The following is a 27,400-nucleotide window of genomic DNA, read 5'->3' on the forward strand; positions in this document are numbered from 1 at the left end:
GGGATCCTAGCTACTTCATTTGGAATGAGATAGATCCCCTATTCCTGCCCATGACCAATATGGCTACTGATTAGGTTTGCCCATCGTTGACGTCATTAATATGCGGCTGGCTTCCTGTGCTGGCAGACGTACTCTCATTCGTAGTTTCGTACTGCATGCTGGAAAATGGAGGCTGTAGGGGGGCAGAGCGTGCAGCAAGTCCGATCTGGAGAGTTGCTGGAAGTGGGCTCATCAGCAGGTAATGTACTCATACCTGTGGGAGTCCAGGTACCGGTAGTGTCAGTAATAGATATAGGGAAATCTTATCCACAGCCCTTAGTGTAATTCCTGCCTGCGCCTAGCATTTGTGTTCCTAAATTGTCTATTTTATGGGGGATATTTAATTATTTGCAGTAGCCACGAAATGCCCCCCAGGAGGGATAGGTGTGGGCATTTCGCAACCCGTAATCTTTTTAATTGTTCATGATTGCACCCCTATAGAGATGTCCTGGAAAATTAGTAATGTTTGGCTGCTGTAATATTTATCAGTTGCTTATATAGCGAGCAGCATATTCTGTTGTGCTTTGCAATTGGGAACAAACAGTACTAGAACAAGACTTTGTACTAATAGACAGACATAGGGGGAATTCACTCATGCTGGCCATACACGCTATAATTATTGGGGCGATCCACCCGATATCCGTGGATTGCCCTGATAATTGTAGTGTATGCGGGTGACCGAGGGTTAAATATCGCTCAGTCGGGCAAGCTGGATTGTCCAGCATGCCCGTCCGATGCAATATTTGAGTACAATGTCGGCCGCATCGGGCAGTGTATGCGCAGCCAACAGGCAATTCCTGTGTTCCTTCCCATGGAAGGAATAGGGAAATGTCTCCTCCCTCGGGGGGTGGAATGCAGATCTCGGGCTAATACACTGTGATAAATCTCAGTGTATGCCCCAGACATCTGTGGATGGCAGGCTGCCAGATAAAATGTCTGACAGGCATTTTTCCTGGACGTGTATACCTATCTTCAGTCGTGGTAATTTACAGTGGGCTAATTGATCCCTCAGGGCTATTCAATTAGCCCTGAAGCCAGCCCACAGGCTGCACTTAATGGGGATTTATTTTTGGGTCTGATCAGACCTGAAAATAAATCCACAATAGATTGCTAAGACCCCGTTGATGCATAGGTTGGTGAACTTATCACGATTCCTATGTGTTAATGCTCGTTAACATGTGAATTTAATGGGTGTTAACAAGGGTCTTGGGTGAAAAAGGAACTACCACCCCTTTCACACCTGTTAAATTAAAAGGTCTTACTGAATTTACCCTGTAGAGCAGTGATTTTCAACCTTTTCACCTCGAGGGACACTACACAAGATTTTAAAATTGCCAAGGCACACCATCCGGCCATGTGGTGTGGGTGACCAATGAAAAAACATAAACATTGGCTCCCACATAAAAATAAACACACATATTGGCCTCCACAAGAATAAAACACACTACATTGGCCTCCACAGAAATAAAACACACTACATTGACCTCCTCAGGAATAAAACACACTACAGTACAAGTGTGCTGAGCTGACCACGGCGGCACACTTGACAACCGCTCGCAGCACACTAGTGTGCCACGGCACAGTGGTTGAAAAACTACTGTAGAGGGTAATTCATTCAGTTACGGGGTTATAGACCGGAATTAACTTAGCTGTGAGATTTACCCTGCAGCTAATTGAACACATTGCCCATGCACTAAGCCCCAAATAGTGGCATATTCCACGCAGCCTTAGGAGTTGCAAGGAAAACCGTTGCTAAAATGCAGACTTCTGCATTTAATGCGCGGGGAAACCCATATATTCCGGCACTTTGTGCGGAATCTATGGGTAGCATGTGTTAACCCATGGGTAAAATGCTGATTAATTGAATAGCTATGGTTGTGAAAACTTGGAGCTTTTACCCGTTCAGCAAACTCCATGGCTAATTGAATTCCCCCCCATAGAGTTAACAGGGCCCTGCTCGCAAGCTTACAATCTATACAGCAATGTAACAACCTTGTAGCAAATTAAGGGGCCAATTCAATTCTGTGGGATCACTGCTGTTTGCACACACATTTACCATATACGGTACCCTCGACATAGCGACGTTGCCAGCTGTGATGTGTCATTTCGGGAACAGCACATCCCAGCCATCGCAATTAAATTAATGAGCTCCCTTTGGTTCACTTATGATTGTTTGATATTTGACTAAGCTAATGCACTTAATAGTATAACTTATGTCGGGTACACACTAGACCAGTGGTAGCTAACCCTGGTCCTCAAGAGCTACCAATGGTGCATGTTTTGCAGGTCTCCTCAAAGAATCACAAGTGATAAATTAGCTCCACCTGTGGATCTTTTCAAATGTGTTAGTAGGTAATGAATACACTGTTTGTAGCTCGCGAGGACCGAGGTTGGCTACCCCTGCACTAGACGATGTGTGTACCCGGCCAACGCATGAAAAATATGAATGACATATCATGCGGTCGCTTGATACCGCACGATCTGGTGAACGACCGCATTATGTCATTCACCAGCCACATCCATAAGCATGGGGTCGTTCATCAAATTGACAGATTGAGCAACATTTATTAACAAAAGAAAATGTTATCCCGCACAAGTTGAGAGAAAGATAAATGTAAATTAATGAAGAAACCAGCAATACTTACATTTCAGGGAAAATAAACCATATCAATTAGACTGGAGGTGCTCCCTGGAATCGAATATCAAGTACTAAACATCCTATTAATTAGCCTAAGCTAATATGTAGCAAGAGATTCCTTTGTGGGGCCCTTCAATTATCTGATATGAAAATAAATTAAAACATACCTTTTAATTGTGACATATGTATGTGTATATGTAGGCCGTTTTAGTGGGGCGCGGCGTCCTGTGCTCCTTCTGGAGGTCAAAAAGCGCCCTGCCCTCACAGCCTGCGGGTGCAGTCTTCACCCGCGGGTCGCAGTGTCCCGCAGGTGGCATGCGCCCGGCATCTATTCCCCCTGTCAGCAGCGCTTGGGGGCTACCTGGTGTGTCCGTAAGTGCCGGATACGCGCTCAAGAGTGACGCGTCTTATAGACACGTCCCCTTTTCGGGTGTGCGGCGCGCGCAAAAGTGCCTTTTCTAGCTCCGGCACCCTGCCTGCCACCAGAGCTACAGTGAACACTGTATGTACAGTCAGGTGCATAAATATTGGGACATTGACAGAATTTTCATATTTTGGCCTCTATTCACCACCACAATGGCTTTGAAATTAAACAAACAAGATGTGCTTTAACTGCAGACTTTCAGATTTAATTTGAGGGTAATTACATCCAAATCAGGTGAACTGTGTAGGAATTACAACGGTTTCTATATGTGCCTCCCACTTTTTAAGGGGCCAAAAGTAATGGGACAAACTAAACAATCCTAAATCTAACTTTCACTTTTTAATACTTTGTTGCAAATCCTTTGCAGGCAATTACAGCCTGAAGTCTGGAACGCATAGACATCACCAGACGCTGGATTTCATCCCTGGTGATGCTCTGCCAGGCCTCTACTGCAAATGTCTTCAGTTCCTGCTTGTTCTTGGGGCATTTTCCCTTCAGTTTTGTCTTCATCAAGTGAAATGCATGCTCTATCAGATTCAGGTCAGGGGATTGACTTGGCCATTGCATAACATTACACTTTTTAGCCATAAAAAACTCTTTGGTTGCTTTTGCAGTATGCTTCGGGTCATTGTCCATGTGCACTGTGAAGCGCCGTCCAATGAGTTTTGAAGTATTTGACTGAATATGAGCATATAATATTGCCTGAAACACTTCAGAATTCATTCTGCTGCTTTTGTCAGCAGTCACATCATCAATAAATACAAGGGAACCAGTTCCATTGGCAGCCATACATGCCCACGCCATGACACTACCACCCCCATGCTTCACTGATGAGGTGGCATGTTTTGGATAATGAGCAGTTCCTTTCCTTCTCCATACTCTTCTCTTCCCATCACTTTGGTACAAGTTGATCTTTTTCTCGTCTGTCCATAGGATGTTGTTCCAGAACTGTAATGGCTTTTTTAGATGTTTGGCAAACTCTAATCTGGTCTTCCTGTTTTTGTGGCTCACCAATGGTTTACATGTTGTGGTGAACCCTCTATATTCACTCTTGTGAAGTCTTCTCTTGATTGTTGACTTTGACACATATACACCTACCTCCTAGAGAGTGTTCTTGATTTGGCCAACTGTTGTGAAGGGATTTTTCTTCACCAGGGAAATAATTCTTCTGTCATCCACCACAATTGTTTTGCGCGGTCTTCCGGGTCTTTTGGTGTTGCTGAGCTCTCCGGTGCGTTCTTTCTTTTTAAGAATGTTCCAAACAGTTGATTTGGCCACATCTGATGGTTTTTGCTATCTCTCTGATGGGTTTGTTTTGATTTTTCAGCCTAATGATGGCTTGCTTCACTGATAGTGACAGCTCTTTGGATCTCATATTGAGAGTCGACAGCAACTGATTCCAAATGCAAATGTCACAACTAAGAATAAACTCCAGACCTTTTACCTGCTTAATTAAATAACGAGGGAATAGCCCACACCTGTGCATGAAATAGCTTTTGAGTTGATAGCCCATTACTTTTGGCCCCTTAAAAAGTGGGAGGCACATATAGAAACCGTTGAAATTCCTACACTGTTCACCTGATTTGGATGTAATTACCCTCAAATTAAATCTGAAAGTCTGCAGTTAAAGCACATCTTGTTTGTTTAATTTCAAAGCCATTGTGGTGGTGAATAGAGGCCAAAATATGAAAATTCTGTCAATGTCCCAATATTTATGCACCTGACTGTATGTGTGTATAGATATAGTGTGGAAAGCCCCCCTGTAAAAATCATGCTTTTGCCCCTGATTGGGGTACATAAACTCTAGTTTTTTGATGTCATATAACTGAGTCGCCACTCAGTAGATGTACATGAATCAAGTGGTGAAAATATGTAATGTATGTGATTCCTCTGAATGGAGTACACTAACTCAGTGGCGGAAAAAGCAGTGGTGCAGCTGGTGGCTTGCCCCATAGCTGCTGCTGCACCCGCCGCTAGTGTCTCCTGGGCCCCACAAGTGTAGTGCAGACCGCAGTGAGAGCGGTCAGCACTACACAGTAACAAACACACAGCCGCGAAGGGCGGCTGTGTGTTTGTTATAGCAGCCAATGAGAGTCAGAAAGACGCTCATTGGCTGCTGTGTCCACGGAGGGAGCCGGCTGGAGCTCACTCATGTAGGAATTGTTAATTAATTAGTTGTGGATTTGAAATGAAGGGTGTTATTTCATAATGATATTTGTTCATGTTAACACATAATGCTGACGTTTAATCAAGGTCACCACCGTGATGCTGATGTAAGGTATTTCTACTTCAGGGTCCATAGGGTATCCACAGGATACCTTGGGGTATAGGTGTGACGTCAGTCGCAGGGCACCAAAGAGTTAAGCTTTCAGCCTCCCAGGATGCACTAGGTCCCCCTCCTATACCCCGCCCCCGGGCCAAGGCACCTCAGTTTAGTTTGGTGCCCGGCCGGAGTCGGGTGCACCTGTTGGAGTGGGGGCTAGAAGAGCCCCTGAAGCTTATTCTTCATGCAGCTGTGGCTGCACAACTGGATGAACAGCATGGACAGTCAGTCCTGACGTCCATGCTGTCTTCCCTACACCCCGCCGGTACCAGAACGCCGGTACTGATCCGGGGATGCTGGTGGGCGTCTGGGGTCACAGCTAGCGGTGACCCCAGATGCTCCGGACCATGGCCGGATTCAAGGGGGACAGAGGTAAGCAGCGGGGTCCCGCGGTGGGTCCCCGCTGATCACATGGTCCTAAGTCCCCAGGCAGGGGGCTCCCTGGGGACTGGCTGCAGCGTGGAGCCAGGCGACCAACCTGCGCTTCCACTACCCCCTGGGACAGCGGACCGCAGCAGAGCGGTAGCGCTGCGGCGTCCCAGGGGTTAAATGCATGCCAGGGGAGCGCGCCTTCCCTGTCTCACAGCCGGCGCCTCCCCCGCTGCACACAGCCCTCTCTGCATGCTGCCGACTAGTCCTGTGGCAGCGCTCCTCCCCCAGGCCAGCCTCCTCTCTGCTCCTCGGCGGCCATCTTCTCCAGAACGCATGGTGAACGCTGCTGGAAGCGCTGGACGAAAGCATCGTGGTCTGGGTCCCCCTGCATACCTCTCCTCCGCTGTGGTCAGGTCTGTGTATGCAGCGCTGTGTCCTACCAGGCCCTGTGTCTGTGTAGTTGAGTGATCAGCGCTGTTAGTGCAGGAATTGTTATTTCTCTGCATTGTATGTGACTGTGCTAGCGCTGCTGCCTGTAATCTTTTCTTCATCTAAACTGTCAGCTTTATTACTGTCCCTGTTCTTTCTGCTAAAGCCCTTGCGGTGCGGTGCTGCAGGGTGGTCTCTCGCCTATTTAATACTTAATTGGTGAGAGAGGTCACATACGTGGTGCCATCATGTCTGAAAGTGATTTTCCCCTCCGGCTACAGTGTACCACGTGCAAAGTACCGTTAGCGGAGGGGGAGGGTAGCGCGGAGGGCCTTTGCCGGCAGTGTTTGTCCATGGCGCGGCCTATTACGGTTACAGCACCGGTACAGGAGCCGCCCTGGGCTTGTTTCGCTCAGGCGCTAACAGCTTTAGTGGGCCAGTTAGCTCCGCAGCCCGCGTTTACTCCGATGGGTTTGTCCCAGCAGTCTGTGGTGTCGTCACCCATGCAGGGGTTCCCACGACAATTGGTGGTACCCCACAGTCTCCCTATTTCCCCGCTCCCGGGTTCTCAGGAGCCAGCGTGGGTTAACTCCCTGACGAGTTCTGTACAGCACTTGTCGGATGTGTTGCAAGGGGAGTCTGTGATGCGGTCTCATAAAAGGCCGGTGGCGTCTCTGTCCGCTCCTTATGAGGATGACGAAGGGACGTCTGATGATGGGGAGATTCTAGATCCTTACGATCAGGAACCTCTCCATACTAAGGACGCTGATGCTAAGTCCAAAGTATATATTCCTGGACTTATTCGGGCGGTCCGCACAGCCTTGGTGATTGAGGACGAAGTTCCCCCAGCGGCTAAATCTAAGTATGCCTTTTTCAAAGATGTGAAGGGCGATGCCACAGTCTTTCCTCTTTCGGGTCAGTTGGTGGACCATTTAGAGGAGGCGTGGAAACAACCTGGCAAAAGATACCAGCCGCAGAGACGCCTGGCGGTGGCTTATCCGTTCGCGGATAATTATTTTGCGAAGTGGGAATCCCCTCCACAGGTGGATTCTCACGTGACCCGTCTTGTCCGTAGTGCCACATTGCCGATGCCATCCATGTCCTCCCTTAAGGATGCTACGGACCGCAAGGTAGAAATCTGCCTGAAGTCCGCTTATTCCCTTGCAGGGGGGGCAGCACGGCCGGCTATGGCCATTTGCTGGGTTGCCAGAGCGATGGAGCGCTGGGCGGATTCATTAGAGGCTTCTTTTGAATCCGACTGTCCGGCCGATCAGGCGGAGTTGATTGGCAATCTCCGTGATTCGGCCACCTACATCAACGAGGCGGCTCTAGACATTAGTACTCTGGTGTCTAGAATTTCTTCAGCAGCGGTAGCTGCTCGTCGCACCTTGTGGCTGCGATCCTGGAAGGCGGACGCAGATTCCAAGAAAGGTCTGGAAGCGTTGCCGTTTACCGCAGAAGTTCTCTTCGGTCCGGATCTGGATAAGATTGTGGCCACGCTGGCGGCAGCCAAATCTGCCTGTCTCCCGTCGGCCGCTGCTCCTTCTGGTTCGGGACCATCGTCCTTTCGGTCATCTAGGGCCCAGGGCAGGCCCAAACCACAGTCGTTTCCTCAACAGGCTGGCCCTAAGAAATCGGTCAAGCCCCGGAAACAGGCATGGAGTACCAGACGTCCGGCCCCCAAGCCAGATGACAAGCCTGCGGCCTGACGGTCCGGGCCTCCCTTTGGGGGATCCCAGGGTGGGAGGCCGCCTGCTACAGTTCGCCCAGTGTTGGTCGACCACTACGACAGACACTTGGGTTCTGGAGGTGGTTTCTCACGGATACGCCCTCTCCTTCCGGCACAGACCCCCGGCTCGCTTCTTCACCACGGGTCTCCCATCAGACCGGAACAAGGCTACGGAGCTGCGGAAGGTATTGCACACTATGCTCCAGGCTGGAGTTATAGTGGCGGTTCCATTCTCCCAGAGGGGCCAGGGTTTCTATTCAAATCTATTTTTGGTACAGAAACCCAATGGGTCATATCGTCCGATTCTCAACCTCAAAGCACTCAACAAGTCTTTGCGGGTCCCGAAGTTTCGGATGGAGACCCTACGGTCCATCATTCTGGCGCTGGAACCTGGGGACTACTTGGTGTCATTGGACATACAGGACGCTTACCTGCATGTCCCTATTCTTTGGCGCCATCAACAGTTCCTCAGGTTTGCAATCAGCAGTGACCACTTCCAGTTTCGGGCGTTACCTTTTGGCCTGGCAACAGCACCACGTGTTTTCACCAAGGTAATGGCGGTCATGGCGGCTTCTCTGCGGCTGCAAGGAGTCCGCATGTTGCCGTATTTGGACGACCTGTTATTGGTGGCAGGTTCTCCAGAGCTCCTGTTACGCCACTTGGACCTGACCATTGCACTGCTGCAACGGCACGGCTGGCTAATCAACTGGCAGAAGTCCACTCTAATCCCGTCTCGGAGGATTCTGCATCTTGGAGCCTTATTGGACTCGGGACAGCAAAGGATCTTCGTGACGGAGGACAAGATCTCTGCTTTACAGTCAAGGGTGCGCAGTTGTCTGCACAGCCGCCGGGTGTCCTTACACTCGGCGATGAGGTTACTGGGCTCCATGGTGTCGGTGTTCGACATGGTGGAATACGCCCAGTTTCACTCCAGACCTCTGCAGCACCTGATCCTGTCCAAGTGGAACGGGCTGACTCAGTCTCTGAAGTCCCAGACGATTGTGCTCACCCAGGAGGTTCGCCTGTCCCTTACGTGGTGGTTACAGACGACCCACCTCAACAAGGGACGTCCGTTCTGGGTTCCAAATTGGGTCCTGTTGACAACGGACGCCAGTCTTCGGGGCTGGGGAGCAGTTTCGGGTCCACACTTGTTCCAGGGCAGGTGGACGCCGACAGAAGCGGAGCTTCCAATAAATATCTTGGAACTCCGTGCGGTCTTCAGTGCTCTCCAGCAGGCACAGCGGTTTCTCCAGGGTCGCCCGGTGCAGGTCCAGTCGGACAACGCTACCACCGTGGCCTACATAAACAGGCAAGGAGGAACTCTCAGTCGGGCGGCTCTCGTAGAGGTCTCTCGGATCCTGGTTTGGGCGGAGCGCAATCTTCCGGCCATATCAGCGGTCTTCATCCCGGGAGTGCTCAATTGGGAGGCGGACTTTCTAAGTTGCCAGGACGTTCATCCGGGGGAATGGTCCCTGCACCCGGACGTTTTTCAACTACTGGTGGACAGGTGGGGTCTTCCAGAAATCGACCTCATGGCGTCCCGGCACAACAACAAGTTGCCGGTGTACGGGTCTCGCACAAGAGACGAAGGGGCGTCTCTGGTGGATGCTCTGTCCGTCCGGTGGACGTTCCGGTTCGCATACCTGTTCCCTCCGGTCTCCCTTCTTCCACGGGTAATCCGGAAATTCAAACAGGAAGGAGGGACGCTCCTGTTGATAGCTCCCGCGTGGCCCAGACGGCACTGGTTCTCAGACCTTCAGGGTCTGTCCGTGGACATTCCTCTGCGGTTGCCGCTACGATCGGACCTTCTGTCTCAGGGTCCTTGCCTTCACCCGGACCTGACTCGGCTGTCTTTGACGGCGTGGCTGTTGAGACGGCCATGCTGAGGTCCCACGGGTTTTCCAGCTCTGTGGTGCGTACCATGTTGCGAGCTCGGAAACCGTCTTCCGCGAGGATATACCATCGCGTGTGGCATACGTTCTTCCAGTGGTGTCGACCGAGAGGTTATGCACCGCGGGAGTTTCGTCTGTCTCGGATTCTCGCCTTCCTGCAAGCGGGACTAGATCATGGGCTTCGCCTTGCTTCTTTGAAGGTACAGGTTTCGGCCCTATCTGTCTGGTTTCACCGTAGGATTGCTACAATCCCGGATGTGCGCACCTTTATGCAGGGTGTTCTCCGCATTCAGCCGCCCTTTGTTCCACCTGTGGCGCCTTGGGATTTGGCTGTGGTCCTGAGGGCTCTCCAAGGACTGCCGTTTGAACCACTGGGCTCAGTGGATCTTAAATGGCTAACAGCTAAGACTGTTTTCCTTCTGGCCATTGCTTCGGCCAGACGTGTTTCTGAGTTAGGGGCTCTTTCTTGTAGACCCCCTTTCTTGGTTTTTTATGGGAACAGGGCAGTGCTCCGCACTCGGCCCGAGTTTCTTCCCAAAGTTGTTTCCCAGTTTCATATTAACGAGGAAATAGTTGTTCCGGCCTTTAACTCACCGGGTCTTTCCGTGGGTGAGGCCTCTTTGGATGTTGTGCGGGCCTTAAGGACTTATGTTGACCGCACTTCTTCGTTTAGGAAGTCGGACGCTTTGTTTGTCCTCTTTGGCTTCCGTAAAAAGGGTTGGCCTGCTTCAAAGCAAACTTTGGCAGCCTGGATCCGTATGGCTATTTCTGAAGCTTATCTTCATGAAGGCCTACCGGTCCCTCCTTCTCTGAAGGCTCATTCCACTAGGTCTGTGGGTCCTTCGTGGGCAGCTCGACGTGGTGCCTCGGCAGTTCAGATCTGCAAGGCTGCTACGTGGTCTTCTGTCCATACCTTCGTGAGGTATTACAGGTTTGACACCTTCGCCTCTCAGGATGCTTCCTTCGGGCGGGGGATTCTCCTTTCTGCACAGGAGCGTCCCCACCCTTAAAGGATACTGCTTTGGGACATCCCCAAGGTATCCTGTGGATACCCTATGGACCCTGAAGTAGAAAATATGAGATATGGTAAGAACTTACCCTTGTTATCTCTATTTCTACGAAGTCCATAGGGTTCCACAGGACTCCCGCCCTGTCGCACCTGTGCTGCAGATGGGCTTTGCTCTGGTCACCGGTTTTCCGTCTCCCTCTGGTGAGAATGTGATTCTTGTATGTGTCCAGATCTTTGTTCTCTCTCTTCCTTCTCCTCCTCCGGCCTATGGCTTGGTAATTAACTGAGGTGCCTTGGCCCGGGGGCGGGGTATAGGAGGGGGACCTAGTGCATCCTGGGAGGCTGAAAGCTTAACTCTTTGGTGCCCTGCGACTGACGTCACACCTATACCCCAAGGTATCCTGTGGAACCCTATGGACTTCGTAGAAATAGAGATAACAAGGGTAAGTTCTTACCATATCTCATATTTTTTATCATTAATTCAAAACCATTTGTTTGAATAACTTTGTACTTCACTACAATTATTTCAATCTGAATATTTAAGGCAGCCACTATTTACAGACGTATATCCTTTTTTTTTTTTTTTTTTCCTTATGTCCCGTACCCGTGCATACTGACACCAGTTAGTGTACTCCGTTCAGAGGAATCGCATACATTACATATTTTCACCACTTGATTCATGTACTCTGATTTTTTAATAAATTAAAAAACAAATGTAGTTATTGTTTACATATTCACACATGTATGTCTTAAACTAGTTTATTTACCCCAATTTTTTAAGGAAAGAACCAATTAAAAGGTATGTTTTAATGTATTTTCATATCTGATAATTTTTTTCAAATTTTTTAAAAGATTGAGCAGCATGTAGGCTCAATCCGTCAATTTGATGAACGACCCCGCAGGAGGGTGCTTGGCCGCTCATAGAGGGTACACAGTGGACAATGTGTCGGCCCGATCCTGTTTAAGATTAGATGGATGCCTGTATATTTGTTATTAATACACACTTAAAGTCAAGGCCTATAAAAAAAAAATATATATATATATATATCTCCCAGTAGAGTATATGAAGGTAGTCATATACAACAATAAAGGGCTCACACTTAGGTTTGCAATGGTCTTGAAATATGTCAGAATGAGCAACCAATCAGTGCTAACCTAAATCCATTTATACAGTTCTGTAGTGGTTTATTGTGTAAAAATGTAGTTCACGCACTTATGGATTTCTCATTATTCAACATTTTTTCTTTCTAAAGGTCTCTACAGCAAGTTACTTTTAAATTCAAAGCAGAATAAAAAAAGCGCATCCTGTTCCACAATAGTTAGAATGCCGAGGAGTAGCCGTAAGTATGTTTGTTACTGAATTGTATTTTAGTGCTCACATTGGACATAGAGAGAGAGAGAGAGAGAGCAGTAAGGTAAATATATGCAACTAAATTACCATTGGCCGTCAAGTATCTTTTTGGTTTAAGCATTTTGATAGGTTTACATTAATTTTAGCCCTAATTTTAAAACCTTTCAATGCAATTTTTAGTAATTTATAAAGATACATTTGAGAGCTGTCGTCTGTGTGTCCCACACCTCTCCCATGTCTGTCTCTCACACACACAAGAACATAGAACAGGGGCTAATAATAACATCCAGTATGCAGAAATCTGGCTCTGGGCCTGATTCAGATATGTACGTAAACCCGATGGTATCAGATTGTTGTGGGTTTGCGCAAGACCCATTCTGTGCATGTGCAGAATGGGTCCTGCGTACTCACTCGCAGTCAAATTAAACGAAAAATGCAAATAAAAACTATATGGGGAAAAAAGGTTATTTTGGGGTTCTTTGAGGGCACCTTGAAAATTTAAAAAAATTATTAAAAACTAACTTTTCAATTAATTTCAATTTGGGGTGCCTAAACTAACAAAAAAGTTGATTTGGGGGTAATTTAAGGACCTTTTTATTTTAACCCCCCAAAACTACATGTAATTATTGGACTAATTAAGCTAATTGGAAACTTCCAATTGCCTAACTAGTCATTAGGGGTGTCCAAGGGGTTCAGCATAGTGTCCCGACATTTTCACCTTAAAATAAGATTTTCCTTTCCATCTCTCACCCTCAGGGAGTTGCGAATAGAAACATGTGAATTCAGTCTGACTGATTCAGTGCGGGTTGCTGATTGGATTGCAAAGTGAATTCGCTGTGCAAATTCGAAGAGAGAATAGCAACTCGCACTTTGTTTCAAGAGATATATATACAGCTCTTCAAACACTTAAATAATGCAGCTAAAGATGTGATCACGGGAAAGATGGAAATCTGTTTTGACACAGACATTACAGTATTCAGTAGAATACGACCAAGGAAGATATTACATTGGTCTCTTTAGACCGTAATGCCAAATTTACTTCAACATAATCCTACTGGCTAGAATTCAAAGAGACTGATCAATATAAATCCTATATTAATTGTTAGTACAGAGGAGGAAAAAAAGTCATTTGCGAGGGCCTAACTAAATTGGCTAAAGTGACTAAAGTTGGGTACACACTAATGGATATATCGCCCGTTCAATTGAATGGTCGATATATGTATACTTTATTGCCGGGTGTGTACAGCGTACAAGTCTGTGAACGACGTTGTTCAGACATATCCGATTTGCTCTGCAGCATCTGCTGGTGTGTACAGGCAACATGCCAAATGCCTGTACACCTGCTGCGGGAACCCGGTGGTGATTGGCGGCTCAACTGGGCTGGCAATATAAATGCCCGCCCAGTTGAGCTGTCCAGCCCGGCACATCGGGCAGATGATTGGCAAGTGTGTAGGTCAACGGGTCAGCAGAATGGCCAATCCATCGTCCTAGTGTGTACCCAGCTTTACTCACTAATAGTGAGCTGTGCATACAAATGAAATATAAATCCGATAAGGCACAGGTTTTCAGGACCCCAAACAGTGCATGTTTTCCATATCTCCCCACAGAATCACAAGTCAAATAATTAGCTCCACCTTTTAAAATGTGTCGGTGAGTAATGAAAACACCTGTGTACCTGCTGGGTGACCTGGAAAACGTGACCTGTTTGGGGTCCTGAGGACAGAGTTTGAGAACCACTGAGATAAGGTATATAACAATAGATGTATTGGTCCCAGCTTAATTTAAGATTTTTAGATTACCCCTCACCACCAATATATTTGTTTTTGATTACCTCTACTATAATACATTATAAACCTTTAGACTGACTTGATTAGTGCTTTATGTTTACTTTAATTCAGAATATTCGTTCCACAGGCAAGTTACACATGTATTCCTTGTTCATTATAGTAAGTTTCCTTTAGAAAATAAAAGTATTTTTCATAATCATTTTGACCATTGTCTGTATTATTCTGGTTTCATTTTATTAAAGCTATTTAAAAAAAAAAAAAAAAAACGTTTTAAAATCAATCTGGTTAGATTATGTCTGGCTAAAAAAAAAAATGTTTTAGAAAGAAGTACAATGCTATTTTTCTATACAATGAAATTAACTCTCTTGTATTTTTGCCATTACAGTACTTGACAGAGTACAGAATTTTCTGCCTCAAATGGCGCAAGCCAATGAGAATCTCAGCAGGGAAATTGAATCTTCTCCAGCTGGAGCTTTTGACATAGAAAACATTGAGGAAGAGGAAAAGATCATAGAAATGGCAAGAGTTATACTTCCAATATTTAAGTGTTGATTTAATTTTTGTGGTCATGTTAATGGTGTGACAAACCTGCACACAGTATATATTAGAAGGTACAGACTGCCATCTGTGGATGTTATTCACACAAATGTTTTAGAAGTGTGGATTAGTATTTTTTGTATTATATATTTGTGCAGTCTGTGTATTTAACTAGCAACAAAATACCTTTTCAATCTATCATAACTTTTATTTCTAATGACTTCCTCAATAGCACACTCAGGCACTCCCCCGTGTCTTCCCTGTACCAGCTTAATGGTTTGATCAGTAACTTCTTCTGTCCTGCCAGGGTTCTCTGACTAGCGGTGAAGAATGCGTATTCCTTGTATTAACACAAAATCCTAAATATAAACCTTTTCCAGGGTTGCAGAGACTTCTTTCTATAGGCTATACAGGAATTAAAGCAGAGGGCTATTGTACAGGCTCCTTTAAGGGGGAGATACAATACAGACAGACCCCTGGTTAAAGAAAAAGCCTAACGAAAACAACTTTGAAAACAAGGCTGTTTCTTGCGAGCCATGGCTCTCCATACACTAGACATATCAGACATTAGTGCAGCACCCGGTTTTGTCTAAAAGGCAATATCTATTGACAGTGGTCACTTTTCATCTTTGAACGGTCTCCCTGAGTCTTGACAAAAGTAGTGGTGGGGTTTCAGCATTTCCAAGGAATGAGCTGTCATTTTTTTTTCTTAATTTTAAGCCTAATCATTTCAGTAGAGGAACAGTAGAGTATGAAACAAAATTATTGGGGCTTCATATATGTTAAGGAAAAGCATAAATATGTAATAATCCTGTTTAAACACTTCACTGCCCAATGTACTCTTTTTGGGATGCAGAAACTATGATTTTTGGCAGATGTAATTTGTTAGGTTTATTTTCTATACACTATTAAACTACTTTCAGATGCTGTGAATGCCTTTAATTAGTAATGGCATGTCAGCCGTTGATCTTCTCATGGTCTCTCTTCCAGCGCTTTGGAGAGCACTGTACCTCTCTTTGCTACTTCAAGCTTTTGATCTTAGTCAATGGAACAGAAGTTTTTGGTGAAAAAGACTGAGGGCCTGATTTAGGCTCGCGAGCGCATAGCGCTCGCAAGCGGGTCGATGGCCGGGCATTGCGCGAGCCCCATAGCGAGTGAATTTTCACTCGCTGCGGGACTCACTGCAAGACGGGGGCGGCTGTCGATTTGTGATTGACAGCTTGCCCTGTTTTGTAGGCGTGCAGGGGGGGTGGCTGGACAAATGAAGGCGTTCCTGAAGGAACGCCTGCCGTTTGTGGGCGGCCCTACTGACATCACCAGTGATGTCAGTAGTGAACTTCCTGCTCTATTAGAGCAGGAAGTTCACTGGGGCTTGCCGTGGACGAGACTCTACCACAAGGGTCTCATTGCAAGCCCGATGGTCGCGATAATCACGACCATCACCAGGCCGCCCGCTAAAGTCACCCACAACTTAGCAAGCAGCCTGGAGGCCGGTGGAAAAAAATAAACGGCCCGCCCTGATTCAGAGCGAGCCCTCTGAATCAGGGCCTGAGTTCTTACACTCTTGAACTGGTCCATTAAGGATCATAGGCCCTCATTCAGACCCACTCGCGAGCGGCTGTCCGCTCGCAAGTGGGTCGATGGTCCCCACTGCGCATGCGCACAACCGAGGGAGCTCCGTCGTGCGCATGCGCGAGACCCGACGAGCGAAGGACTTTCCTTCACTCGGAGTGTCTCATCAAAGGGGGCGTGCTGTCGATGGTGACTGACAGCACGCCCCCTTTGGTGGACGTGCCGGGGGCGTGCCTGCCAGACGTAGGCGTTCCCAAGGGAACGCCTACCGTCTGAAGCCGGCCCCACTGACATCACTAGTGATATCAGTGGGAGTGATTTTGGCTCTGATAAGAGCCAAAATCACTCCTGGCCTTGCGGTTGAAAAACCCAACCGCAGGCTTTTGCTCGCAGTTTCCATGGTCGCGATGGTCAAGACCATCGCGACCATCATCCTGCACGCTCGTGTATGCTGTGGGTGGTGACCCACAGCTATACGAGCGTCCAGGAGGACGCTCCATATTAATGGAGGTGGGCCCTGATTCAGAGCGAGCGCTCTGGTCAGAGCGTCCGGCTCTGAATCAGGGCCTTAAATCCTAGCAACACAACCTGTAACCTAGTGATAGTCAGTCAGATAAAATCCTCATCAAACAGTGAGTTACAAAAAACTGGACAACTTTGCCCCAAAACATCTTTCTGGGGTTCTCTGGTCTGAACCAAATAGGCTAGAGCATGCAGCTGTTTTTCCTGGGCCTCCAACAAGAAGCCTCGCTAGTAACTGTTTCCCCTTCATACATCCCTCATCTCCTAATACTTGCGCTCTTAGATCTGTCTCTGATCTGCTCTTTGCCCCTATTGTTTAGTTGCAAATGAGTGGTAGTGGAAGATCGCCTCTCTCGCAGCCAGGATTGGGAGAGAAATGGAGGAACCCTTTAAGAACTGATGTGCAGATCAGTCCCTGGGGTCAGTGTAGGCGTAGTGGCTACATCATGAAAAATATATTATAGCTCTAAATCATTGTTTCCTGCTAAGGTAAAATTGACTTGAGTCCTCCAAGGTGGTGAGTAATGCAATAAACCTTTTATCAATAGAAATCTCAATTACTAATAGTAAGCTGAAACAATATTAATGTGACCACATACTTTGTTTTGTGTATTTTATTCATTCACATAATTGTGACTAGTCTACAAGACACTTCCCTACCTTTTTACTCTCACTCTCAAGTGGTTATAATTTTGCACCCTTGAAGAATTTTTAATGTAGCACTAACTTTGATCTCCCTTCTCTTGTAGAATGTAGCCTTAGTTGAATTAAGTAGCTCTGACTCAAGTGAAGAAGAGGAGAAAAGCAGTTCTGATGAAGGCTCTGACAGTGATCCAGATGGAGAAGTGACTGAACACAACATTAGATTAAGCCAAAAAGTAAAGCAAGGCAAAATAGAAGTGTTGACTCCAAAGTCCTAATTATTTGTCAAACGTAAATGAATGGGATTCTGCACATCACTGCCGCGTACTTCCAACATACGGTTCTATGCACTGTTTTTGTATGGGAAATGTTGCTACAGAGAATCCTGTGTGAGGAAGTATTCATATCTCCTATAACCAATAGTGTGGTGATTTTCTATGAGTACTGTAAAATGATACTAAAGTGGACCTGTCACCAATACATATTGTAGATCTCTATATTGTCATACTGTATGAACTAGTATTCAGGAGTGTAGCCAATCAAATCTCTAGGTGCCTGTAGAATATAAATTAAACCTCATGAATATCAGATTGCCAGTAACTTAGTAATGTCACTGGCCCAGCTAACATACTGTATGCTTCCACTGTGTGTAGGTGACAGGCACACTTTAAAAGAGTACTATCTACTTTTCTTACCATTTCACAATTGAAATTAATGTATGCTTTTTATAAAAGTATAACAATTTTAAGATTATCTACACGTCTTAGTTCAGATTATTTGCCTATGTTTGCCTTAAGTACAAGTTTGGGCAGTTAAAAAATAAACCTAAAGGGATACAGTGCTAACAGAAATAAACTGTAACATGTTTTTCCTTATTCTTTATATATTGATCTGGTATGAGATTTGCTGAAACTAGTTTCATTTGTGCTTAACTGATTAAAATCTCTTTTAAAAAAAAAAAAGGGACTCTGGTCTGAGCTTGTTTAAATTATGAAGAGAAAAATCATAATAGGTAGATCTGTAACATATGGCTATCTATGGGCATGATTCAGTTGTGCTCTAATGTCTGTGTATGCAGTGGACGTGTGAAAATATGCAAATGTTGTAAGCACAGAGGATTGTATTGAGACGCCCACCTGCGTTTTCACAAATCCAAGCATCCACGTACAAAGGTGCATCATCGGTCGCAGATCTTTCGAATATCAGTCTTCTGAGTAACCTTATGGTCTCGCGGAATGGCCACGGGAGCTGAGACGCCCGAGCCATTTTTCTTTCGTACTGAATCACAGATGCAGAATGTTACACGCCCCTGAAACGGTCACTATACACCTGTGCTCTTTGCCGCCACTCCCTATTACCTCCCCCAAACTCTCCGACTATCAATCACACTGCGACTAGTAATGTCCCTTGATGCATGCGCCGTAATACTCAGACGCATGCGCATATTGCAGATTATCAACTACTTAAATATTGGCATAGTGTACAAATCTCAATCCTGCTATTAGTTTTTATCTTAAATATTGAACTAAACTTAATATCCTTAGCTGAACTAAACTTAATATCCTCTGTGACTGTAAGATATTAATAAACCAACATCAACAACATATAATACAAATAATATAATATGTCCATTGTGGAGCAATACACATACTTGATCTTTATTAGAGATATAATAATGCCTTACAGAAAATTAATACCCCTTTCAGATATACAACCCGGGAAATTTCCTGCTCAGACCGGGAATTTCTCCTGTGCAAATTCCCGGGTATTTGGTCGAGACCCCCCTTTCACACTACAGCATCTACTCGGGAAATTCCCAGGTAGACCCCTTTCAGACAAGAACAGAGTTTTTCTGCTTACCTGCTTCTTCTCTGCCGTCTGCTCCTCCTAACCTATCCCCTCTTTGGCTGATGATGATGATGTCGATGTCATTCAGCTGCCGGAAGCCGGTCAATCATAATGCAGATTTTTTTTTTTAACATTTCTTTTAATTCCCTGGTGGTCCAGCGGGAGTGCTGTCAACTACATGTAAAAGCTGCTTGGTGCTTGTGCTTGTTTACTACTCCCGGGTAGCACCATTCAGACAGAAGCAGGGTAATTTCCCGGGACTTAAATCCCAGAAAAACCCTGGTCGATTGCTGGGGCAGCTACGGTTCCCAGGTAGGTACCTTTCAGACAGACACGGCTACCCGGGAATTTGGCTGAGGCAGGCCAAATTCCCAGGAATCTCGAGATGTCTGAAAGGGGTATTACTTTTTGTTTGGCTGTAGCTATCACTACATATTCACACGCATGCACTCACTCGCTCTCGGTTTGGCTGTAGGTTCTACAAAAACGAGAAATCCACTGACTGAGGATTAGCGAATATAGGGGCATATGTATCAAAGCTTGATGTGAGATATTGCCAACCAATCGGCTTCTAACACATTTCTACTTCAGGGTCCATAGGGTATCCACAGGATACCTTGGGGGTATAGGCGATGGCGGCAGACATCCAGGCACCACAGAGTTAAATTTTCAGCCGCCCAGGATGCACTGGGGTCCCTCTCCTATACCCCGCCCCCGAGCCTCAGGCCACTCAGAGGGGGGTCTTTTTAAGGCCCCTGAATATTTCTTCGCAGCTGTGGCTGCACAACTAGAGTGCTCCAGCATAGGACAGTCAGTATTGACGTCCATGCTGTCACTCCTACACCCCGCCGGTACCAGAACGCCGGTACCGATCCGGGGATGCTGGTAGGTAGCTGGGGGTCACAGCTAGCGGTGATCCCCGGCTACCTGGACTGTGGCCGGATGCACGGGGAACAAGGTAAGCGGCGGGGTCCCGCGGTGGGCACCCGCCGGTAACACAGTCCTGTTTGGTCCCCAGGCAGGGGGCTCCCTGGGGACCGGCTGCGCGTGGGGCCAGGTACTGATCCTGCGCCTTCCACTAGACCACCAGGGACAGCGGGCCGCAGCATGTGCGGTACAGCGCGGCGTCCCAGGAGTTAATAGCACGCCAGGGGAGAACGCCTTCCCTGTCTCACAGCCGGCGTCTCCCCCGCTGCACAGTGCCATTCCACAGCGGTCTGAGCGGGCTGTGTCAGCGCTCCTCCCCCGGGCCCTGCCTTCTCTCTGCTCCTCGGCCATTTTCTCACTACATGTGCTGGGGATGGCAAACGCTGCTGGAAGCTGATACAGATGCCATTGCGGTCCGGGTCCCCCGCATACCTCTCCTTCAATTAAGGTCAGTGTATGCAGCACTGTTTCCTACCAGGCTCTGGTCTGTGTAGTTGATCGCAGTGCTTGTAATGCAGGATGTTATCTGTGCATTGTATGTGACTTAAATGCTAGCGCTGTTTGCCTGTACTTTCATTTCTGACTGTCAGCCTTTTCCTATCCCTGTTCTTCTGCTACAGCCCTTGCGGTGCGGTGTCGCAGGGTGTTTATTACCTCACAGTAAACGTGGTTTTTCTGTGTGGGAGGTCACATACGCTCCGTTCACACTCCTCATGTCGGAAAGTGAACGAGGATATCCTCTTCCAGCTATAATGTACTGATATCATGTGCAGTTAGCGGAGGGATATGTAGACGCTGAGGGTTTATGGAGGGCATGTTGTATTATATATCACGCCCCATTTCTGTCACTGTGCCTGCACAAAAAAAGGGGACCGCCCTCGGCTGGCTAAGATGCTTACAGCCTTTGTGGGCAACACCCCCTGCGTTTCCCCATAGGGGTTATCGCAGCCTGTGGTGGTCTCATCACATGCAGGGGTCCCTGGACAGTTGATGGTACCCCAGTGTATCCTGCTTTTCGCCCCCCCAGGTCTCGCAGGAGCCTGTGTGGGTGAATTTATTGTCCAAATGGTATAGCACCTGATGGACGTTTTACAGGGGGAGTCACCATTTCCGCCTTCTAAACGGCCTTTCGGGTCTCAGACGGGTAAAGACATGACGTCTGATGACTGTGACATTATTGACTTTTTCAGACACGAGCCCCTTAGTGCAAAGGAGGCGTAGTCTGGGTCTAAAGTCTATATACCTGGCCTTCTACGGGCAGTCCGTGCGGCTTTGGTTATTACATATCCCCCGTGGCTAAATCCAAATATGCCTTCTTTAAGGATAAGGGTGTTGCCACTGTAATTCCTCTATCTGGTCAGGTGGATCATTTAGAGGAGGCGTGGAAATTCCGGGTAAGCGGTTCCAGCCTCAAAAACGGTTGACCTTTTGCATACCCTTTTTGCGGATAATTACATTTCCGAATGGGAGTTACCTTTACGGGTAGATTCTCATGTTATACACCTAGTGAGGAGTGCTACGTTGCCCATGCCCTCCAGGTCCTCTTTGAAAGAGGATCCAGATTGCAAGGTGCAAATATATCTAAAATCCAATATTCCCTTGCTGGAGGGGCTTCCAGGCCGGCTATGGCCGTGTGCTGGGGGGCCAGAGCCATGGACCACTGAGTAGGTTACTGGATCTCTGCACACTGACTCTCCAGCAGAGCAGGTGGATAGTGGCAAATTCTCAGAGACTTTGCCACGTTCATAATGAGACGGTCTTACATATAGCCTACTCCTTTCCAGAATCTCCTCGGCAGCAGTAGCGGCTTGCCGCTCCCTGTGGTTGCGCTCTTGGAAAGCGGACGCAGATTCCATTTGGAATGCTTTGCCTTTTACGGGACAAGTCCTGTTTGGCCCTCGTCTGGACGCAATTGTGGCCCTGCAGGCAGCAGCTACGTCTGCGTGTCTGCCATCGGCTACAGTCCCATCAGGGTCTGGGACTTTGTCTTTTCGGCCCTGTGAGGCCAGGGTAAGTCTAAAATGCAGCTTTCCAAGACAGTCAGTAGCCAGGAAATCTGCTCAGCCATAAGAACAGGCTTAGAGTACAAGACATCCTACTCCCAAGTTGGACTATAAGCCTTCAGCCTCACGGGACGGGCCTCCTCTCGGGAGCCCCCAGAGTTGGAGGCCGGCTTCTCCAGTTCGCCCAGTGCTGGTGTCTGACCACCACGGACACTGGGGTAAGAGAAGTATTTTCTTGAAGGTATGTCCTCTCTTCCCGGTAAAAGCCTCCCAGACGGTTTTTCGTTACAGGTCTTCTGTCAATTCAGGACAAGGCCCTGTAATTTTTGAGGGTGTTACACTCTATGCTCCAGGCAGGAGTTATAGTACCTATTCCGTTGCCCCAAAGGGGAATGAGGTATTACTCCATCCTCTTTCTGGTACAGACACCCAATGGGGCTTACCAGGACATTCTCAACCTCGAATCCTTCAACAAATTCTTAAGGGTTCCTCGGTTCGGGAGAGGGACCCTGCATTCCATCATTCAATGGAGCCTGGGAATTTTGTGGTGTCGTTGGATATATTCAGGGTGACTACCTGAATATCCCTCTTATCTTAGCACACCAGTGTTTTCCTCAGGTTTGCAGTGGTCGATAAGCGTTTCCAGTTTCTGGCATTGCCCCTTGGTCTGGCCTCCGCGCCTCACGGTTTACCAGGGTCATGGTAGTTATGGCAGCCCACCTGCGGATGCAGGGGGTCCGCTTGTTACCCTATCCGAGTGACCTCCTGTTGTTACCACGGTCTCCAGAGATACTTCAGTGCCATATGCAACGGACAATATCTGTGTTGCTACGTTAGGGCTGACTGATAAACTGGAAATGGTCCTCTCTGATTCTTCACAGAGGATGCTCCATATCCCAACATCTGAGGATCTTTGTGATTGAGGAAAAGATCTCTGCAGGCAACTGCGTACCTTTGCCTGTAATGCAGAGTCGCCGAGTGTCTATTCACTTGGCAATGTGGTTCCTGGGTTCCAGGGTGTCGCTGTTCGACATGGTGGAGAGTACCCAGCTTCACTCTAAAGAACTTGATCCTCTCCGGATGGGATGGGTTGCCCCATAGGATAAAGTCAATGGGCTTTCCCCGGAGGTTTGTCTCTCTCTGGCCTGGTGGCTGCAGAAAGCTCACCTAAACAAGGGGCACCCCCTTTGGGATTGCGGACAGGGTCCTTCTGACGACGGACGCCAGTATCCGTGGCTGGGAAGCAGTGACGGGTCCACACTTGTTCCAGGGCAGGTGGACACCAGTAGTTTTTGCGCTTCCCATAAACATCTGAGAACTCTGAGCAGTATTCAAGGTTCTCCAGCATGCAGGACAGGTCCTCCACGGAAATACTGTGCAGGTACAGTCTGACAACGCCATCATGATGGCTTATGTAAGCCACCTAGGAGGTTCCCGAAGTCAGGCGACACTAACAGTGGTGTCCCGAATTCTGGCTTGGGTGGAAGGCTATATCCCTGCCGTCATCGGCAGTGTTCATTCAGGAATTCTCAGATGGAAAGCAGACTTTCTCAGCCGTCAAGACGTGCATTCAGGGAAATGTCCTCTTTATCAGGAGGTGTTCAATCTTCTGGTGAACAAGTGGAGCCTTTCAGAGATGAGACTCTTCTGATAGACGTAGGTAGGTCCAGTGGACCTTCCAAGTTGTGTACCTCGTCCCTCCGTTATCCCTTCTTCCTCCAGTAATAGCAAGAAGGAGGCACGCTCCTTCTGATAGCTCCAGCGTAGGCAAGATGGCACTATTACTCAGATCTTCGGAGCCTCTCAGTTAACACTCCGAAGCTGTTGCCTCTACGCCCGGACCTGTTGTCTCAGGATCCTGGCTGATACCCAGACCTGGGTTGTCTGTCCTTGACGGTGTGGCGGTGGAGACTGCCCTCTTAAGGTCTAGGAGTTTTTCCAGCTCTATAGTTAACAGGGGCTCTGTCCATGCTAAGAGCTCGGAAGTTTTTATCTGCAAGAATTTACCATTAGGTATGGTATACTTACTTTCAGGTGTCGCCCTAGAGGCTAGGCTCCTCGGGTATTCCGGATATCCACAGGTTGGCTTTCCTACAGGTGGGCTTACATAACGGTCTTCGCCTTGCTTACCTGAAGGTGCAGGTTTCTGCCCTGTTAGTATGGTTTCAGTGTAGGATTGCTACTCTTCCTGATGTCCGCACCTTTGTGCAGGGTGTACGTTATATTCAGCATCCCTTTGTTCCACCTGTGGCTCCTTGGGATTTGGCTGTGGTCCTTAGGGCTCTCTGAGGACAGCCATTTGATCCACTGGGCTCAGTGGATTTCAAATGGCTTACGGCTAGGACTGTATTCCTTCTGGCTCTTAATTTGGCCAGTAGGATCTCAGAATGGGAGGCTCTGTCATGTAGACCTCCCTTTTTCTCATCTTTCCTAGGAACAGGGCAGTGCTTGCCTTTACTTCCCCAGTCCTGTCTGCTGGTGAGGCCTATTTGGCTGTGGTACGGGCGCTAAGAATTTAAGTTGACCGTACCAGTCCATTTAGGAAATCAGACTCTCGGTTTTGACCTTTCTGATTTCCATAAAAAGGGTTGGCCTGCCACTACGCTAACTTTGGCAGGATGGATTCACAGGTCTTCCTGTTCCATCCTCTATTAAAGCTCTTCCACTAGGTCTGTGGGTCCTTCGTGGGCAGCTCGACGTGGCGCCTCAGCGGTGATTGGCAGCCATGTGGTCATCTGTCCATATTTTTGTAAGGTATTATGCTTTTGATACCTTCGCCTCTCAGGATGCTTCCTTTCGGCGGCGGATTCTCCTTACAGCACAGGAGCGTCCCCACCCTTAAAGGATACTGCTTTGGGACATCCCCAAGGTATCCTGTGGATACCCTATGGACCCTGAAGTAGAAAATATGAGATATGGTAAGAACTTACCCTTGTTATCTCTATTTCTACGAAGTACATAGGGTTCCACAGGACTCCCGCCCTGTCGCACCTGTACTGCAGATAGGCTTTGATCTGGTCACCGGTTTCTCCGTCTCCTTCTGGTGAGAATGTGATTCTTGTGTGTTCCAGACTGTCTTCTCTCTCTTTTTTGCTCCTGCTCCGGCCTATGGCTTGTTACGAAACTGAGTGGCCTGAGGCTCGGGGGCGGGGTATAGGAGAGGGACCCCAGTGCATCCTGGGAGGCTGAAAATTTAACTCTGTGGTGCCTGGATGTCTGCCGCCATCGCCTATACCCCCAAGGTATCCTGTGGAACCCTATGGACTTCGTAGAAATAGAGATAATAAGGGTAAGTTCTTACCATATCTCATATTTTTGCAGGCTGTGTTTAAGAAATGATAGTTTGTAGTGGATTGGTTGGTGATATATATTTCACAATTTTATCTCACATCAAGCTTTGATACGTATGCCCCATATTACACCACACCGGCTGTAAAGCCAAGTTTGCATAATGCTTTACACATATGACTCATGACAGTTACACATAAATGTAGTAAAAAACTCTGGTACATAAATTTAATTCAAACTAATTGCAAAGTGGTGGTCTAAGATAGAGGTCCCAAATTGCATGGGCTTGGTAATTCATGTGCCACTTCTTGAATCTACGTAATGAATTTGACACACCGGACAAAGAACATTTAAAAAAACAATTTCATTTTGACACTGTTGACTTATTGATTTTATGTATGATAAAAACAATGTAACCTTCTGATGGCCACTGCTGTGGACTATTGAGATTTTATTCAGTAAACTGACCATCATATGAGGGGTATATTTACTAAAGTGAGTTTTTAGAAGTGGAAATGTTGCTCATAACAACCAATCTGATTCTGCTTAACATTTAACTAGCACATTCTAGAATATAATAGCTAGAATCTGGTTGCTATGGGCAACATCTCCACTTCTAAAAAAAACTCAATTTAGTAAATATATCCCTAAATTACAACCTAATACATTCTAGTTGGCATCTTGATAGACGACCTGGGTAGGCTACCATCCACACTCTATATAATCTTAAGTATTACAAGAAGGTCGTCTTCTGATGGTGGTTGGTAAAATTAGTAGAATGCTTTCCCAGTTGTCAGGGTATAAAAGAACCAGTGGCATAATAACGAAGATTGTTCGTTCTTAGTATAATAGAAACAATGTGTTCCTAAGATCCTTGGATACTGAACAAAGTTTATTTTCAGAATAATATTGGATTTGCCTTATCATAGCTTCTATATAGGGCACAGTAAATTTGCTAAACTTGTAACAATGTAAAATAATCAGATTTGCCAGATTATTTAGGTAAAAAAAAAAAGTTGTGAATTGTCTAGTTGTAGTTTCATGGTATCTTAAGAAATGTTCAGTGTGCCAGTGAAATGGTTATGGCACTAGTGCTCACCATTACAAAGTGACATTTACTTTTCTTGATCATGCATTTTATAAATGGATTGATGCTAGAGAATACTGTATGCTGTGTTCATACATCCCTAGTATCCTGATTCAGACTCCAAAAAGGTCAGGGCTCGTGTGAAGGTAGGTGTGATTTGTCTATAATAAGAGCATGCTCTGCTCCGATTTGAGGGTTGGTTTTATTTTCTCTTTCACCTGGTTCAATGTTGGGAGGTATGAATTGTACAGGACTATCGCAGGCAGATTTAACATGAACTTTTTTCCTTTTCTGCTTCAATGCGCTGTGAATTTCCACAGCAAGTCTGCAAAGTTGTATCATGGTAACTGAAGAGCTACTAAACCTAAAATGTGCTTAAAAAAAAAAAACTTTGGTTCCCAAGACTTAGAAAACATTAAACATTTGTCTTTCACTAGAATGATCATCTTGGTGGTTAATGATCATAGCACAATTGTGCTATTTGCATTGTGTTACTTGACCAGCCATGTCTGTCTCTATGTAGTCTTATTTGTGAAAAGAAGCCCTGTTGTCAATTGTGCAGTCATTGCATTTTCTGATCTAAATGGCTCAGAAAAGACCCCTCCCTGCCTTGACAGAAAAATTGCATATTAATGTTTTTCATGAAGTAATATAGGCACGTGGTATCTACAGTACATCTGTTTATCATCCTTCATTTAGAGTTCTGCAGTATTGTGGCAATGAATTGATTAAGAAAATAAATTCTATGGAGATAATTACTAAGCAGCCGCATTTGTTGATCCTTTTTAGTATTCCACTGTAACAGCCTTTGTCCTGAGGTATTCATGGAGTGCTTCTTCGCCTGATTTAAAGAAAGAAACTGGTGTTAGACGTTCTTAAAACAGATAGTACCCACTCTTTATCAATGTAACCAGTAGGATTTATTATTTCATGTAAGGGGATGATTGTATTTATGTTAAATCTTTTTCTCAAAGCCCATTG

The 27,400-nt window shown here is 46.7% G+C and overlaps 2 protein-coding genes across 2 annotated transcripts in view; one reads left to right on the top strand and one right to left on the bottom strand.

Annotated features, from left to right (window-relative positions):
- Positions 1–52: 52 nt before the first annotated feature.
- NOPCHAP1 (NOP protein chaperone 1) lies at positions 53–18,209 on the top strand. Its single transcript, XM_088454352.1, has 4 exons — positions 53–238; positions 12,109–12,195; positions 14,379–14,512; positions 17,374–18,209. The coding sequence occupies exons 1-4, from the start codon at positions 166–168 to the stop codon at positions 17,542–17,544; spliced, it is 465 nt and encodes a 154-aa protein (XP_088310478.1). The 5' UTR covers positions 53–165; the 3' UTR covers positions 17,545–18,209.
- A 6,997-nt stretch (positions 18,210–25,206) lies between these two features.
- Positions 25,207–27,400, bottom strand: part of ALDH1L2 (aldehyde dehydrogenase 1 family member L2) — a 97,361-nt gene continuing 95,167 nt past the window's right edge. Inside the window, exon 23 of the mRNA XM_088454348.1 lies at positions 25,207–27,260. Within this exon, the coding sequence (XP_088310474.1) occupies positions 27,205–27,260 (56 nt within the window). The 3' untranslated portion in view covers positions 25,207–27,204. The remainder of the gene's footprint in view (positions 27,261–27,400) is intronic.

This window comes from Taudactylus pleione, unplaced genomic scaffold, assembly GCF_031769625.1.
Source record: "Taudactylus pleione unplaced genomic scaffold, aTauple2 ptg000040l, whole genome shotgun sequence".
Taxonomy (NCBI): Eukaryota; Metazoa; Chordata; class Amphibia; order Anura; family Myobatrachidae; genus Taudactylus; species Taudactylus pleione.

What these genes read in the sequence shown, in the direction of transcription:
- NOPCHAP1 (XM_088454352.1), top strand. Translation starts at nt 166, where the DNA reads ATGGAGGCTGTAGGGGGGCAGAGCGTGCAGCAAGTCCGATCTGGAGAG. An exon ending in GGAAGTGGGCTCATCAGCAG is followed by an intron (nt 239 to 12,108) that starts GTAATGTACTCA and finishes TTCTTTCTAAAG; the next exon opens with GTCTCTACAGCAAGTTACTT. An exon ending in TAGAATGCCGAGGAGTAGCC is followed by an intron (nt 12,196 to 14,378) that starts GTAAGTATGTTT and finishes TTGCCATTACAG; the next exon opens with TACTTGACAGAGTACAGAAT.